Source organism: Squalius cephalus (assembly GCF_949319135.1).
Source record: "Squalius cephalus genome assembly, contig: scaffold_103, whole genome shotgun sequence".
In the NCBI taxonomy this organism is placed as follows: domain Eukaryota; kingdom Metazoa; phylum Chordata; class Actinopteri; order Cypriniformes; family Leuciscidae; genus Squalius; species Squalius cephalus.
In genome coordinates this window covers 57,501-74,300 of record NW_027645831.1, presented here as the reverse complement: position 1 = coordinate 74,300, position 16,800 = coordinate 57,501, and the positions used below count along the sequence as shown (strand labels likewise).

The 16,800-nt window shown below is 39.0% G+C and overlaps 1 protein-coding gene across 2 annotated transcripts in view; it reads right to left on the bottom strand.

Moving 5' to 3' along the window:
* Positions 1-785: 785 nt before the first annotated feature.
* The window catches only part of LOC307154152 (uncharacterized protein), an 18,348-nt gene continuing 2,333 nt past the window's right edge, over positions 786-16,800 (bottom strand). For both annotated transcript variants that reach the window (XM_079898920.1, XM_079898919.1), the window contains 11 exons: positions 16,727-16,800; positions 14,765-14,872; positions 14,122-14,229; positions 13,479-13,586; positions 12,835-12,942; positions 12,191-12,298; positions 11,549-11,656; positions 10,513-11,137; positions 6,580-6,647; positions 5,817-5,945; positions 786-1,002 (listed from right to left, as the gene is read on the bottom strand). The exon at positions 16,727-16,800 is cut by the window's right edge and continues 34 nt beyond it. In XM_079898920.1, coding sequence (XP_079755046.1) covers positions 5,832-5,945; positions 6,580-6,647; positions 10,513-11,137; positions 11,549-11,656; positions 12,191-12,298; positions 12,835-12,942; positions 13,479-13,586; positions 14,122-14,229; positions 14,765-14,872; positions 16,727-16,800 — 1,529 coding nt within the window. In that variant the 3' untranslated portion in view covers positions 786-1,002; positions 5,817-5,831. The remainder of the gene's footprint in view (positions 1,003-5,816; positions 5,946-6,579; positions 6,648-10,512; positions 11,138-11,548; positions 11,657-12,190; positions 12,299-12,834; positions 12,943-13,478; positions 13,587-14,121; positions 14,230-14,764; positions 14,873-16,726) is intronic.

The window sequence follows — 16,800 nt, the reverse complement described above, 5'->3', positions numbered from 1 at the left end:
CACACAACCTCCTATTTGATTTGTGGGGACTTAATTTGCATAATTCACACAACTTCCCCTTTTGATTTGTGGGGACCTAGATAGAACAAGAAATATATTACTAATGACAAATAATAGGCATTTATACGAAGTAATTCCTCAGATTGCATTTGTCCATTTGCCCTTAAAAAAAATGGGTTCAATCTACAACCAAGCTTCACTCTTGCATAGAACACCTATGGCCAGTTTCACAGACCAGCCTTAAGATAGTCTCAGACTAAAGTGTGTGTTTAAGCCGTTTTAACTGAAAGCACATCTTAAATTAAGTCCTTTGTGTCCAAGTGCCATTGTTTTGTCTCAAGATGCACACCAGTAATGCTTATTTCTAAGACACGTTTATAAAAGCTACTTAAATGTCCTAACTGAACTAAAGGCCTAATCCTGGTTTAATCTAAATCCTGTCTGTGAAACCAGGCCCTAGTGTTGTGCTTGTAATCATCTCCTCAACATGCAGAATATTTGTTTGGATCGATTGATTGTTCTTACAATTGATTGGAATATTAGTGTGATTGAAGTGGATTATATGTGAATGGAGAACTTTTTCACTGCAACAAAGGACTGCATGCAAGTAATGAATTATTGTCTGGATATTTTCCAACCCATTTCATACCCACAGGTCAAACATTTAAACCTTTCCACTTCAAACTATTCTTTCTATAATTGTAATTTTTTCGGCCAACCTCCCAGCATCAGCTGCTACTCATTCACCTGATACTTATAAAAAATAAAACAAAATCTACTACTAATTGAGCTTCAACACATTTATTCACTACTAATAAATGTAAAACTTTACGGTCTTCAAATCGCGGTTCTTCAGTGCTTCTGGTTCAGCTTTTAAACATTTGTCACAGTCGCTCTTTGCTTGTACAATGAACGATGTGATGAATGTGATGAATCGCTTCATGTGCCTTTCCACCGCCTGCACCTCTGTCTGCTGCCAGGGTGTCTTCTGGGTACTTTTACCTAAAAGTGGACAGAAAAAACAATTGAAATGATAAAGTGTGTGCTGGAATTCCAATCCGAAGTTCTGAATCCTATTATCAGTATTTATTAGGTCTGGTTATTACAGTTTTTCTCAGTCGCTTTGGTGCATTTCTCACATCACTATTTACATTTGCACAACAGTTAAAGCAGTTCTCAGAACAATTAGTACAAACTGCAAAACCTAGTTGATAACCTGCAAAAGCGTATCACTTGCTCAAAATGGATAGCTCATTCCTCAAAAGCAAGTATTCATGTCAATGAAAGTGTCAGTGTCATCAAGATGAAAAGTCCTGACACCATTGTTTATGAACAAGATAGTCAAATGGCTTGGTTATGTTTTCATTATGACAGTTTATTCTGTAAATGTTTTCCATTGCAAAAAAGTCAGATCTTGGTAACACTACCTGTACATGCTCAAGATAGCACTATATACTATTTGAACAGCCATTTGAAAAAATACAGTAAAGTTACACATTACTGTATTTAGTGAGGTAACAGAGTACAAGACACTGAATATGTATGTTTCACATTTTTACTGCATATGCTCTTTGCAATTCTAATTTGTTCACAGCATTGTGCAAATGAAATAAATACAGCTATGCATAGAGCTATGCACAACTGTAAACAATATTGCAGTACATATTGGAACTGAACATACAACATACAGTACATAGTACTGTAATCATTCATGCACATCCAGATGTTCCTCATCAGTGAAAGCTGAGATTCACCTGAGAGAAATTATTCAATTTAGGAGGCATTTTCAGAAAAATAATAATAATAATAATAATAATAATTAAAAAAAAAAGTGTAAAATTTGCTTGACAGATTTTGATAACTAGTTCAACATTTTTGTATGTAATGACTCAAGCAATGAAATGAGGACTATTAGTTTTATATGGAATGACTATTCAGCATTCACAAGTATAGTTAATTTTGACTGACATGACATAAGCAAATGATAATGTTATAAAACAGCAGAGAGTTGTATGAAAGCAATAGATGCATGTCCAAAAGCATTTGCAGTTTGTTGGAAGGAATGAGAAACTGCTACTATGATGTGCACAAATGACTAAATGTTGTGGAGGTTGAACTAACTGTTGTGCAAATGTAAATAGTGATGTGAGAAATGCACCAAAGCGACTATTATTATTATTATTATTTATTAGGTCTTTTATTATTATTATTTATTAGGTCTTTTATTAGTCGGTTAGTCGCAGGACATACAGGCGCCGGCGCGATCATTTAACTTTCAATACTCTTATCTGTATGAATAAAAGGACAGAGTAATGCAAACTGTAAAGGTTCAACTCTTATTTCTGTAAACTCACAATAACTACAAAATGTTGTGCTTTGTAAAATAATGAAAACAATCAGGATGTGCTTTCTGCTGTCTCAGTGAACTTGAGCATCACAGAAATGAGCCGAAACTCAGCGTATACTCGCCTCACACCAGGGTGGGAATTATACCGCGGCCACGGCCGCCGTTGCCCTACACTTTGGCCTTCATGCCCCGTGAAAAAAAAATCATCGTACGGCCACAGTGGCCTGTGTGCCCTGGCCCTGTCCAAGTTCCATGTATAAAGCAGAGCATGTGAGCGGAGTGGAGCGGGAGCGAGCGGGGAGCGCGAGCGGGCGGATCTTGGACAGAGCGCAGAGCGGCAATTTCAAAAGGACAGAGCGTCGCCCTATTTCCCGCTCCAGTTTCGCTCCGCTCACACCACGAGTCTGAAGCATGCTTAGTCAAGCCTGACCCTGAATCCATCTGTCTTGCACAGTCATCAACAGTAGACTATTTTCAGTCAAAACTCAGCTCAATAATGGAGATCAAAAACTCCAAACCATTATGTAGCCTACTATTAATAAGTCGCTCCGGAGTATAAATCGCAACAGTCAAAAAATGCGCCATGAAGAAGAAAAAACACATACAGTATAGGCCTAGCCTAAGTCGCACTGGACTATAAGTCGCATTTATTTAGAAATTTATTTCACAAAAAAAAAAAAAAACAATGTTACAGACAAGTATAGCCTACTTGCCTCACAGACCTGAGACATATATATAAAGCTTGAAATGTCTACTTTTAAACAGAACAATTCAAAACGAAAGAAAACAGACTTCTCTCTTATGTAATCCGTATGAAATGTGCAATTCTCTCTGGCGCGTTCACTACTGCGAAGATCGCGAGTCAGCATCTTTCCAGCCGACACAGACATAAAAAAAAAAAAACTGGTTTATTAGTAAACAATTAAAATGTCTCCTGCTATATTTTACATATTCATAATCATTAATTTTGCCGGTTCGTTGTGACAGCTTTTAGGTGCTTTATTGGCAGCAGCGCCACCCTTACATCGCATCAGCACCGAAAACATAGAGATTCTTTTCTTTTGGGGGCATTTTGTTTGTGTTCAGACTTTCTCAGTTGTTTTTAGGCGCGATGTTAGAGGATGCTGCTAATAAAGTTGCTAGTAGGCCCACACATTGGATTCACGTTTATTATTATAGGCTAAAAAAAATACCCCAGGTTTTATGCCGTTCGTATCATTTTATTTTGTTGTATTTATCCGCCACACCTTTAAGGCCGGTCCGTGAAAATATTGTCTGATATTAAACCGATCTGTGGCGCAAAAAAGCTTGGGGACCGCTACAAGTGATATACATGTAGATTTTTTTCCTTTTTTGGAGCGAGCGGGGGGCGATTTGAGTGGAGCGCGAAGCAAACTGCGTTGAGCGCTGAGCAATAATGATTGTGAGGGTGTATACCTTCTGGATGGAATGGTTCTCTCTCTCACACTCACATGATATAGAGGACTGAATGAATATTTTGAATGCTTTTATTGGCATTTGTGTTGTTTCTGAATGCTTTTATTGGCATTTATGTTGTTTCTATTGTTGTGTGAGGGTGTATACCTTCTGGATGTAATGGCGCTCTCTCTCTCTCTCTCATTAAAAAATGTTTTTTTTTATTAAAAAAGTCATAATCCATGTCTTATTCCAAATTAGGATGTTATGGTATCAATCTGAATGGGAAAACCATCGAATTGTACTCAATGGCCTTTGTGCCCTGTCATATGGCCTTGGTGCCCCTAAAAAAAAAAGAAAAGGTGGAGGCCAAATGGCCTTGCCCCTAAAATTACATAATTCCCACCCTGCCTCACACACACACACACGTGAGAAATATATCTATAGAAAGCTTGAAATGTCTGCTTTTAAACGAATCAATTCAAGTGGAAAATAAATACTCAGATTATGTAATCCGTATGAAATGCGAGTCACTGCGGAGATGACGAGTCTGTATCATCGACTTAATCTCTGCAGCCGAGAATATCAATAAATTATTACAATGTTTGTTTAGACAGTCTCCTTCTGACACAAGACACACTCAATCATTATTTTTGCCGGTGCGCTGCGGAACTTTAAGTGTGCGCTTGATCGCTAATTAGGCTATGTATTATATAGGCAATTAAAGGCTCATTATTATGAGTTATGGCTTATTAATATAAAAATGCGATTAGTTGACTAATAGCTTAATGAACGACTACTAGTCGACTAGAAAAAAAAAAAACTTTAGTCGAGGGCAGCCCTAGTATTTATGTCAGCATCTATATTGCAAGAGAAATTAATTTGCACTCTACCTATAAATAGAATTACACTGTCAATCAAACAGTGATTTTTACATTCAGTCACTTGGCCTGAAATGATCATTGGAGAAAAGGAAAATATATTAGGATCAATGTCTTGGCTGCAAGTTATTTTTATGCATCCATCCACTCAAACTGCTCCAGGGGTTAGGCTAGTTATTACTGATTCGGTGTTTTCATTTTTAGAACAGCTACAGTTCCTACTAGTGCCACAAAACACCTAGTAGATTCTAGCATCAACCAAGTAACCCTCTAAACAACTACAGATGGGTTCCTGAGCAACATGACTGTCAATCTCCCTCGGACTGGGGCTCCATGCAAGATCTCACCTCGTGGGGTCTCAGTGATCCTAAGAAAGGTGAGAAATCAGCCCAGAACTACACGGGAGGAGCTGGTCAATGACCTAAAAAGAGCTGGGACCACCGTTTCCAAGGTTACTGTTGGTAATACACTAAGACGTCATGGTTTGAAATCATGCATGGCACGGAAGGTTCCCCTGCTTAAACCAGCACATGTCAAGGCCCGTCTTAAGTTTGCCAATGACCATTTGGATGATCCAGAGGAGTCATGGGAGAAAGTCATGTGATCAGATGAGACCAAAATAGAACTTTTTGGTCATAATTCCACTAAACGTGTTTGGAGGAAGAAGAATGATGAGTACCATCCCAAGAACACCATCCCTACTGTGAAGCATGGGGGTGGTAGCATCATGCTTTGGGGGTGTTTTTCTGCACATGGGACAGGGCGACTGCACTGTATTAAGGAGAGGATGACTGGGGCCATATATTGCGAGATTTTGGGGAACAACCTCCTTCCCTCAGTTATGTAGTCAAATGATATGTAGATGAGGATCTGCATAGTAAAACTAGGCGTCGTAAGCTCCACATATGGTTATTTCGGGTGGAGATGCATGTACGCACAATCTTCCGCTGACTGGGATTTATAAAGTGAATTCTGCGCAGGTTCTGGCGTACGCACGGTTTTATAAGTCTGAATATTTTTTTGCGTACGCCATTTTTGGCTTTCGGGCGCACGTACACTTTTAGTAAGGTTCCTACGCACAGTTTTATAAATGAGGCCCCTGGTCTGAGATCTGGGTGTTAAAGTGCTCCTAAAGGGTCTAATTTAGTCTAAGAAATGTGTAAAGAGTTCACCTTTGGAAGAAGGCCTCACAGCACTGGCTCCTGTAGGCATCTCTTCATCTGATGGTGGTCTGGGTCTCTTGGGTGGTGGCGGCATGTCATTCCTCTTGTTAGGAGGAAGTGCCACCTCTGCTGATGGTTCTATGGAAAATAATCAAAGTTCAACATTTTCAGAAAGATACAATTTAAATGTACTATAGAATGCTGACAATACACTGTTATTTGTCACACTTATGCACTAATTATTTAAAATCATTAAAGTACAATAAACCCTAAACCTGTGCAATTGTTCATTATTGCAAGTATAATTGAACTACATCTTTCCAGCAGACATTTAATCAAATATAAGTGCAAGTAAATTGAGTATAACCATTTTATTTCATGTCTTAATCATCTGACATGATTCGTTTTGTGCCATGACACAACCAACACGAGAAGAGAGCAGATCAGCTAGTGTTTTATGAAAAATGAAAAATGTACAAGTTTCTTATGAAATATATTTTTTATGGTAGTAAACTCACAAAAAAATATTCACTCCAGAATGAATGTTTAGTGTAATTTAGTTGAAGAATAGCTTGGAGGCATTTGATTCATTACACAATGAGCCGTTTCGTCAAAAAAAAAAAAACATTTGTTCAGCATACTGAAGCATCTTCTTTAATGTTGGCTATGATGTTAGAACAATATTTTTGTCTGTCAGGTCTTCACAAGTTACGTGACTGAAAATTATGAAGAACTGCAAAATGTAGTAGTGTATTTTGACAGTAATACAAACCGTCAACAGTAGATGAACAGTGTCCCTCTTGTATGCTCCCGTCTTCCTCATCACAGTCAATAACGTTTCTGTGGAAGTTCAAAGTACAGCTTAACAATGGTATATAATGGATCGTAAACACCTGGTATACGAATAGATGGTAGGGGTGTAACGGTTCACAAAATTTACGTTTCAGTTCAATACGATACACTTGTGTCACGGTTCGGTACGTTTTTGATACAGCAAAAAGAAAAAAAATGCCAGAGTAATTTCCTTGATTTAATTTTTTTATTCTTTTTTTTTATTAAAACTAACATCATAAAGTATGATTTTTTTTTACTTTGAGCAATTCTGGAGCTATAATTGACTCTTCTTAGGAGCATATAAAACAAAACGCTCCTTGGAAAAAGTGAAATGTAATATTGTAGTAGTTATAAACAAAGGTTTATTTTAGTTCAGATTAACATTTGAGGGCAGCAATTGTATTTACAATGTCAAGTCAAGTCATCTTCATTTATATAGCGCTTTTAACAATGTAGATTGTCTCAACGCAGCTTTACAGAGATAAGCTTATAATTTAAGGTAACAGAGATTGTTTCGGCTTTACAGCAGAGTTAAGTTATTTCCATCTAAAGTTAGTTTTGATTGATTTGCTTCCGTCGCAACGATCAAGCAATGTAGCCGCTAAGACGACACCATTCCCTCTACACAGACTTTAAACGCGAACCTGTGAGAAACGCTGATGGCGTTCACATGCGCATTTAGAATGGGTTCTATAGTTATGTGCGTTTGAATATACGCAGGTTAGGAATTCCCTACAAGCCAAGCCTAAACAAAGTACTTGTCTTTCCTTATAAATTTTGATAAAGAATTTTATTTTATTTTGTTGCTTTGGGGTAGGAACGCGAAACGAACAACGCCTTTCCCGACAACGCCTTATCTGTAGAGTGGTAGTGGGATCCTCCATAGGGAGAGACTAGTTGGCACTTCAGCACTGCGTTGTCATCGGTCCAGGCGAAAGTCATTCGTCAGATCTGGATACGGCCTGGATCCGGCAGGCTGCAGGAAAACCTCGAGATAAACACAGACACTAAAATTAGCGTAGATGCCATTCTTCTCATGATGTAACGAGTACATCAGGATTTTTGGGAAGTGTTCCCGGTTCCGGCTGACCTAATATATGCAGCCTAACATTAAATTATAGAAGTCTATAATGTATTATGTGAAAGCTAGGTCAAAGAGATGTGTCTTTAGTCTAGCTTTGAACTGACAGAGTGTGTCTGCTTCCCGGACAATGGTAGGAAGACTGTTCCAGAGTTTTGGTGCTAAATAGGAAAAGGATCTACCGCCAGCAGTCGATTTTGATATTCTAGGTATTAGTAACTGGCCGGAATTTTGAGATCGCAATAGACGTGACGGACTATAATGCGTTAAGAGCTCGCTCAAGTACTGCGGAGCTAAACCATTTAGTGCTTTGTAAGTGATCAGCAATATTTTAAAATTTATGCGATGTTTAATAGGGAGCCAATGCAGTTTTGACAGAACCGGGCTAATATGGTCATACTTCCTGGTTCTAGTAAGAACTCGAGCTGCTGCGTTTTGGACCAGCTGTAGTTTGTTTATTAAGCGTGCAGGACAACCACCCAGTAGAGCATTACAATAATCTAGCCTTGAGGTCATGAACGCATGAACTAATTGTTCCGCATTTGTCAATGAGAGCATATGGTGTAATTTAGATATATTTTTAAATGGAAAAATGCAGTTTTACAGATACTAGACCCGTGACTTTCAAATGAAAGATTGGTATCAAAGAGCACACCCAGGTTCCTAACCGACGACGAAGACTTAACAGAGCAGCCATCGAGTGTTAGACAGTATTCTAGGTTATTACGTGAGGAAGTTTTTTGTCCAATAATTAGAAACTCTGTTTTTTCAGAATTTAGAAGTAGGAAATTACGAGTCATCCAATTTTTTTATATCCGCTATGCATTCCGTTCATTTTGTGAATTGATAAGTTTCGTTAGGTTTTGAAGAAATATAGAGCTGAGTATCATCGGCATAACAGTGAAAGCTAATGCCATGTTTCCTAATGATTTCTCCTAATGGTAGCATGTACAGAGTGAACAGCAGCGGTCCTAGTACTGAGCCTTGTGGTACGCCATACTGAACTTGTGATCGATGAGACATCTCATCATTTACTGCTACAAACTGATAACGGTCAGATAAGTATGATTTAAACCATGCTAGTGCATTTCCACTAATGCCAACATAATGTTCTAATCTATTTAAAAGAACGTTGTGGTCAATGGTGTCAAATGCAGCACTAAGATCGAGTAACACTAATAGAGAGATACAACCACGATCGGATGATAAGAGCAAATCATTTGTGACTCTAACGAGAGCTGTCTCGGTACTATGGTACGGTCTAAATCCTGACTGGAAATCCTCGCAGAGATCATTTCTTTCAAGAAAGGAACACAGTTGTGAGGATACTGCCTTTTCTAATATCTTTGACAGAAAAGGTAGATTCGAGATCGGCCTATAATTGACTAATTCTGTAGGATCAAGTTGCGTTTTTTTAACAAGCGGTTTAATCATAGCCAGCTTAAAGGTTTTTGGTACGTATCCTAGAGACAAAGACGAATTAATGATATTAAGAAGAGGATCTATGACCTCTGGAAGTATTTCTTTCAGTAGCTTAGTTGGTATAGGGTCTAACATACATGTTGTAGATTTAGATGATTTAATGAGTTTAGTAAATTCTTCCTCTCCTATATCAACGAATTAATCCAATTTTTCCTCAGGGAGACTACAATGCACTGCCTGATGCGATACTGTAGTAGACGGTTGCATAGTTATAATTTTGTCCCTGATATTATCAATCTTATAAGTGAAGAAGTTCATAAAATCATTACTGCTGTGTTGCTTGGAAACTTCGGTGCTTGAAGCTTTATTTTTCGTTAGTTTAGCCACCGTTTCAAATAAATACCTAGGATTATGTTTATTTTCTTCTAATAGGGTTGAAAAATAAGCAGATCTAGCAGCTTTTAAAGCCTCTCTGTAAGTAATTGAGCTCTCCTTCCATGAAATGCGAAATACCTCTAGTTTTGTTTTCTTCCAGTTGCGCTCCATTTTTCTGGCTGCTATCTTAAGGGCCTGAGTGTGCTCGTTGTACCACGGCGTTGGACTATTTTCTTTAATCTTCTTTAAGCGCAACGGAGCAACTGTGTCTAAAGTGCTGGAAAAGAGAGAGTTAAACGTTTCTGTTGTAATATCGAGTTTATTTTAATGTCAAAATAAAACCAACGTAATGTTACTTGAAGGCATTATAGCCAACTATTCCTGCCAAACTTCCATGGTTGCAGTTAGTGTTACTACAGTAAATCCATGGTAAATCCATCTGTGGACACCGGATAGTTCATTTATGGCACAATGTTTCTCCTGGTTTCCACGTCAGAGCTGTTTGAACCGTTAATAACGGAGAAATGTGAATGTTTCTCACAAGATCTCTCAGCGATGTTATTACTTCTGTGGCGAATTCAAATGATTTCTTTACTGGATCTCTTATTAGCGCTGTGTAGTAACAGTGTCGTATGATCATGATCAGCTCGCGCTGCACTGGTCCAAACTGATAAACGGTCCGTCAACCACACAATAACGAGCAGTTTCGTTCCGCTTGCATTACGTTTGCCATTTGACGTTGGACAATGTTGTGGTCGCGCCGGCGTCTCTTACATAACGAGAGCGCTTGCCACACGCGACCCGCCTACATTTGAAATAACGAAATTTTGGTCGGCAGGAAAAATGGTCCAACGAACCGTTCGGTTTGAAAATGCGTACCGAACACAGAACCGAAAGCATCGTACCAAACAGTTCAATACGAATACGTGTATCGTTACACCCCTAATAGATGGTAAACAGAAAATCAAACAAAAGTCAAATAAAATACCACACCATCAGGATCTATCCCAATTTCATCCAAGTTCTTGCCATGGAACTCAGCTAATCTTCCTTGCTCAAGAGCCATTAGAACTTTGCTGATCTTGGCAAGTTGCAGGGTCTTCTCAGGGAGTCGATAGAACTCATGATGGATTCTTATGTCGTGTCCAAGAAAGTTTGCCAGCTGGTCCATCTCGGTGTCAGTCATATTCAGCACTGTTGAAAGGGTTGCGGCATGCTTTCGCAGTCTTGTAGATGTCAGTGACTTGGGACACTTTGCGTCACACACCTTTGCAAAGCCACGGAGGCAGTCTGACCCTCGAAAATATGTCATGGCTTCTGGTCTTGCAAACATATAGGAATTGTCTTTCAGAACCCCACAAGCCTCTCTCTGCTTAACAAGGAGTTCTAAGGCACATAGCATTTTTGAAGTCAGAAGAATTGGAACTGGTCGACCACGCTTCCCCCTTGCGAAAACCCTTGTGAAGTGTCTGCAGAGATTGTTTTCCACTTCAGAGAGTGCCCAGTCCACATCCTCATGTGGATCAGAAGTGTCTCTTGATAGAAATGCAGACAAAGGCATGCTCGAAACCACTCCTTCCCTGCGCCGGTTAAAGAGAATCATCTGGGCTAGACACACCTTTGCCAGAAAAAAAAACAATTATTCCTGTCCAGCAAACCTTGCTCACACACACATCTTGATTAAAACCAGCTTCATGAGGACCTTTCACACACAACGTTATATTTCCTTATGGGGACTAGTTTCATCATATTCAACACACAAGTTTGAACTCAAACACTGACTGAAAGTGTGTTGTGGGGACGTCGTGAGTGTCCATTTTAAAGCAACAATTAACCTAGAAAATAAATCCCTGTGAAGGATAAAACTGGCCCTAAATACTCCACTAGCACTAAACTACAGGACACATGTCGTTACATGGTTTAATGTACTAATTTACACCAGATACGCATCAAAATATGCCTAAAAATCACTAAACCATGACAAAGAGAGACAGTAGACCTAAATCTTTAGTGATGAATGTGAACGTACCTGTTGAGGAGAGTTGATCTGAGCAGATTCATCATCCATCTGAGTCTCTGACTGGAGAGAAGGATCAGAAGCACTCGCTGCGCTGGTTTTAATGGCAACGCTGGTTATCTGTAAGAGACAACATTCATAATGACAAGATATTAGAACATGGAAACACAAGAGAGAAATCTGAAGCAGATACCACATGATTTTATAGAAAGAGACAAATCAACTTCATCTAAAACATTTATTCCTGTCCAGTCAACCCCTGTCTGCGCTCACACACATCTGGATAAAACCCGGCTTCATGGGGACCTGTCACACACCTTCATGGGGACCTTTCACACACAACGTTATAGTTCCTTATGGGGACTAGTTTCATCAAATTCAACACATGAGTTTGAACTCAAACACTGACTGAAAGTGTGTTGTGGGGACGTCGTGAGTCCATTTTAAAGCAACAATTAACCTAGAAAATAATTCCCTGTGAAGGATAAAACTGGCCCTAAATACTCCACTAGCACTAAACTACAGGACACATGTCGTTACACGGTTTAATGTACTAATGTACACCAGATACGCATCAAAATATGCCTAAAAATCACTAAACCATGACAAAGAGAGACAGTAGACCTAAATCTTTAGTGATGAATGTGAACGTACCTGTTGAGGAGAGTTGATCTGAGCAGATTCATCATCCATCTGAGTCTCTGACTGGAGAGAAGGATCAGAAGCACTCGCTGCGCTGGTTTTAATGGCAACGCTGGTTATCTGTAAGAGACAACATTCATAATGACAAGATATTAGAACATGGAAACACAAGAGAGAAATCTGAAGCAGATACCACATGATTTCAGAGAAATAGACAAATCAACTTCATCTAAAACATTTATTCCTGTCCAGTCAACCCCTGTCTGCGCTCACACACATCTGGATAAAACCCGGCTTCATGGGGACCTTTCACACACCTTCATGGGGACCTTTCACACACAATGTTATAGTTCCTTATGGGGACTAGTTTCATCAAATTCAACACATGAGTTTGAACTCAAACACTGACTGAAAGTGTGTTGTGGGGACGTCGTGAGTGTCCATTTTAAAGCAACAATTAACCTAGAAAATAAATCCCTGTGAAGGATAAAACTGGCCCTAAATACTCCACTAGCACTAAACTACAGGACACATGTCGTTACACGGTTTAATGTACTAATTTACACCAGATACGCATCAAAATATGCCTAAAAATCACTAAACCATGACAAAGAGAGACAGTAGACCTAAATCTTTAGTGATGAATGTGAACGTACCTGTTGAGGAGAGTTGATCTGAGCAGATTCATCATCCATCTGAGTCTCTGACTGGAGAGAAGGATCAGAAGCACTCGCTGCGCTGGTTTTAATGGCAACGCTGGTTATCTGTAAGAGACAACATTCATAATGACAAGATATTAGAACATGGAAACACAAGAGAAAAATTTGAAGCAGATACCACATGATTTTATAGAAAGAGACAAATCAACTTCATCTAAAACATTTATTCCTGTCCAGTCAACCCCTGTCTGCGCTCACACACATCTGGATAAAACCCGGCTTCATGGGGACCTTTCACACACCTTCATGGGGACCTTTCACACACAATGTCATAGTTCCTTATGGGGACTAGTTTCATCAAATTCAACACATGAGTTTGAACTCAAACACTGACTGAAAGTGTGTTGTGGGGACGTCGTGAGTGTCCATTTTAAAGCAACAATTAACCTAGAAAATAAATCCTTATGAAGGATAAAACTGGCCCTAAATACTCCACTAGCACTAAACTACAGGACACATGTCGTTACACGGTTTAATGTACTAATTTACACCAGATACGCATCAAAATATGCCTAAAAATCACTAAACCATGACAAAGAGAGACAGTAGACCTAAATCTTTAGTGATGAATGTGAACGTACCTGTTGAGGAGAGTTGATCTGAGCAGATTCATCATCCATCTGAGTCTCTGACTGGAGAGAAGGATCAGAAGCACTCGCTGCGCTGGTTTTAATGGCAACGCTGGTTATCTGTAAGAGACAACATTCATAATGACAAGATATTAGAACATGGAAACACAAGAGAAAAATTTGAAGCAGATACCACATGATTTTATAGAAAGAGACAAATCAACTTCATCTAAAACATTTATTCCTGTCCAGTCAACCCCTGTCTGCGCTCACACACATCTGGATAAAACCCGGCTTCATGGGGACCTTTCACACACCTTCATGGGGACCTTTCACACACAATGTTATAGTTCCTTATGGGGACTAGTTTCATCAAATTCAACACATGAGTTTGAACTCAAACACTGACTGAAAGTGTGTTGTGGGGACGTTGTGAGTGTCCATTTTAAAGCAACAATTAACCTAGAAAATAATCCCTGTGAAGGATAAAACTGGCCCTAAATACTCCACTAGCACTAAACTACAGGACACATGTCGTTACACGGTTTAATGTACTAATTTACACCAGATACGCATCAAAATATGCCTAAAAATCACTAAACCATGACAAAGAGAGACAGTAGACCTAAATCTTTAGTGATGAATGTGAACGTACCTGTTGAGGAGAGTTGATCTGAGCAGATTCATCATCCATCTGAGTCTCTGACTGGAGAGAAGGATCAGAAGCACTCGCTGCGCTGGTTTTAATGGCAACGCTGGTTATCTGTAAGAGACAACATTCATAATGACAAGATATTAGAACATGGAAACACAAGAGAGAAATCTGAAGCAGATACCACATGATTTCAGAGAAATAGACAAATCAACTTCATCTAAAACATTTATTCCTGTCCAGTCAACCCCTGTCTGCGCTCACACACATCTGGATAAAACCCGGCTTCATGGGGACCTTTCACACACCTTCATGGGGACCTTTCACACACAATGTTATAGTTCCTTATGGGGACTAGTTTCATCAAATTCAACACATGAGTTTGAACTCAAACACTGACTGAAAGTGTGTTGTGGGGACGTCGTGAGTGTCCATTTTAAAGCAACAATTAACCTAGAAAATAATCCCTGTGAAGGATAAAACTGGCCCTAAATACTCCACTAGCACTAAACTACAGGACACATGTCGTTACACGGTTTAATGTACTAATTTACACCAGATACGCATCAAAATATGCCTAAAAATCACTAAACCATGACAAAGAGAGACAGTAGACCTAAATCTTTAGTGATGAATGTGAACGTACCTGTTGAGGAGAGTTGATCTGAGCAGATTCATCATCCATCTGAGTCTCTGACTGGAGAGAAGGATCAGAAGCACTCGCTGCACTGGTTTTAATGGCAACGCTGGTTATCTGTAAGAGACAACATTCATAATGACAAGATATTAGAACATGGAAACACAAGAGAGAAATCTGAAGCAGATACCACAGGATTTCAGAGAAATAGACAAATCAACTTCATCTAAAACATTTATTCCTGTCCAGTCAACCCCTGTCTGCGCTCACACACATCTGGATAAAACCCGGCTTCATGGGGACCTTTCACACACCTTCATGGGGACCTTTCACACACCACGTTATAGTTCCTTATGGGGACTAGTTTCATCAAATTCAACACACAAGTTTTAACTCAAACACTGACTGAAAGTGTGTTGTGGGGACGTCGTGACTGTCCATTTTAAAGCAACAATTAATCCAGAAAAAAATCCCTTTGAAGGATAAAACTGGCCCTAAATACTCCACTAGCACTAACCTACTGGACACATGTCGTTACACGGTTTAATTTACTAATTTACACCAGATACGCATCAAAATATGCTTAAAAATCACTAAACCATGACAAAGAGAGACAGTAGACCTAAATCTTTAGTGATGAATGTAGGGATGCACCGATCCGATACTCAGTATCGGAATCGGCTCCGATACTGCCATTTTTGGCGGATCGGGTATCGGTCAGACAAGGCCGATCCAAATCCGATATTGTGCGTATACTATTCAGTGTTATTGTTAAGCCCCACAAACATTATAAAGCACCATAAGTTTTCGTGCACAATATTTTAAGTGTTCTGAAGCCATTATACAGTATAATGTGAGATATAAATTAATATTTAAGTGTTAAATTCAAGATCACGTAAACGTTTCCCTCAGCTGCGGCTGTCAATCATTCTTCATTCAGCACTCAAACAGCGCGTCGCGTCCGGTTATGACAGAACACACGATGAAACTCTCTCCAAGATGATTCAGTGTTACTATTATTATACTTGATCTGTAGATAAAGGTCTATGGTTTCACATAAAACAACTTTATCTTGCTGGACTTTATTGCTGTACCTTAATCATGTTACTTTTTACCGGGTGTCTGTTAGATCACAACAGTAGAGTAAAGTCAGGTACTATTTGTTCTTCACGCGCACAGTAACTGAAATTTAAAAGAAAATGCTGAATAGACTATTGCATAGATAGATACTGTATAATACACTATGCATCATATGTATTTTCTTTGTGCTTTAAACTTTTCAATGCGGACTCGACGCGCTGCGCGCTGTGACTCATGTTGCTTCAAGAGCATCATTCTGCGCTCGGGATGCGCATAAGCGCTGTGGGCCGCACTGTATTGGAGCCTTTCATATCGTAATACAGGGACGCAATGAAAGATTATTAATAGCCGTTCTTGTCCTGTCCTATCTATTATGTTGCTACCTTATTAAACAGCTGTGCTATACATTTAAAAAATGTCTCAATTTTATAGTAGGATATAAAATAATTGCTATTTTTATCTTGTTTTTCATGAATGTATTTTACAACAATACAAAGAGCAATGTGTAAAGTTTTACCAGATTTAGTGTTACACTTATTGTCTCTAATTTGTTCTCCACTAAACATTTTTTTCACAAAATGTTCAGATTTTATACAATTAATTGTGCACTCGTGATTTTTCTAGACTAAATTTTATTGCTGAATTATCCACTAATCTAGTTTATAATAGCATTTATGTCAGATTATGATCATATATTTTTTGTTGGTGTTTTTCTTTTTTTTCAGTTCTTATCAGTTTAACACAGAGTAATAGAAATTCTACTTGATTAAAAAAAAACTGCGCTGGTATCGGTACGGATCGGTATCGGCCGATACTCAGAATTTTTGGTATCGGATCGGATCGGTTCTGAAAAAATGGTATCGTTGCATCCCTAGATGAATGTGAACGTACCTGTTGAGGAGAGTTGATCTGAGCAGATTCATCATCCATCTGAGTCTCTGACTGGAGAGAAGGATCAGAAGCAC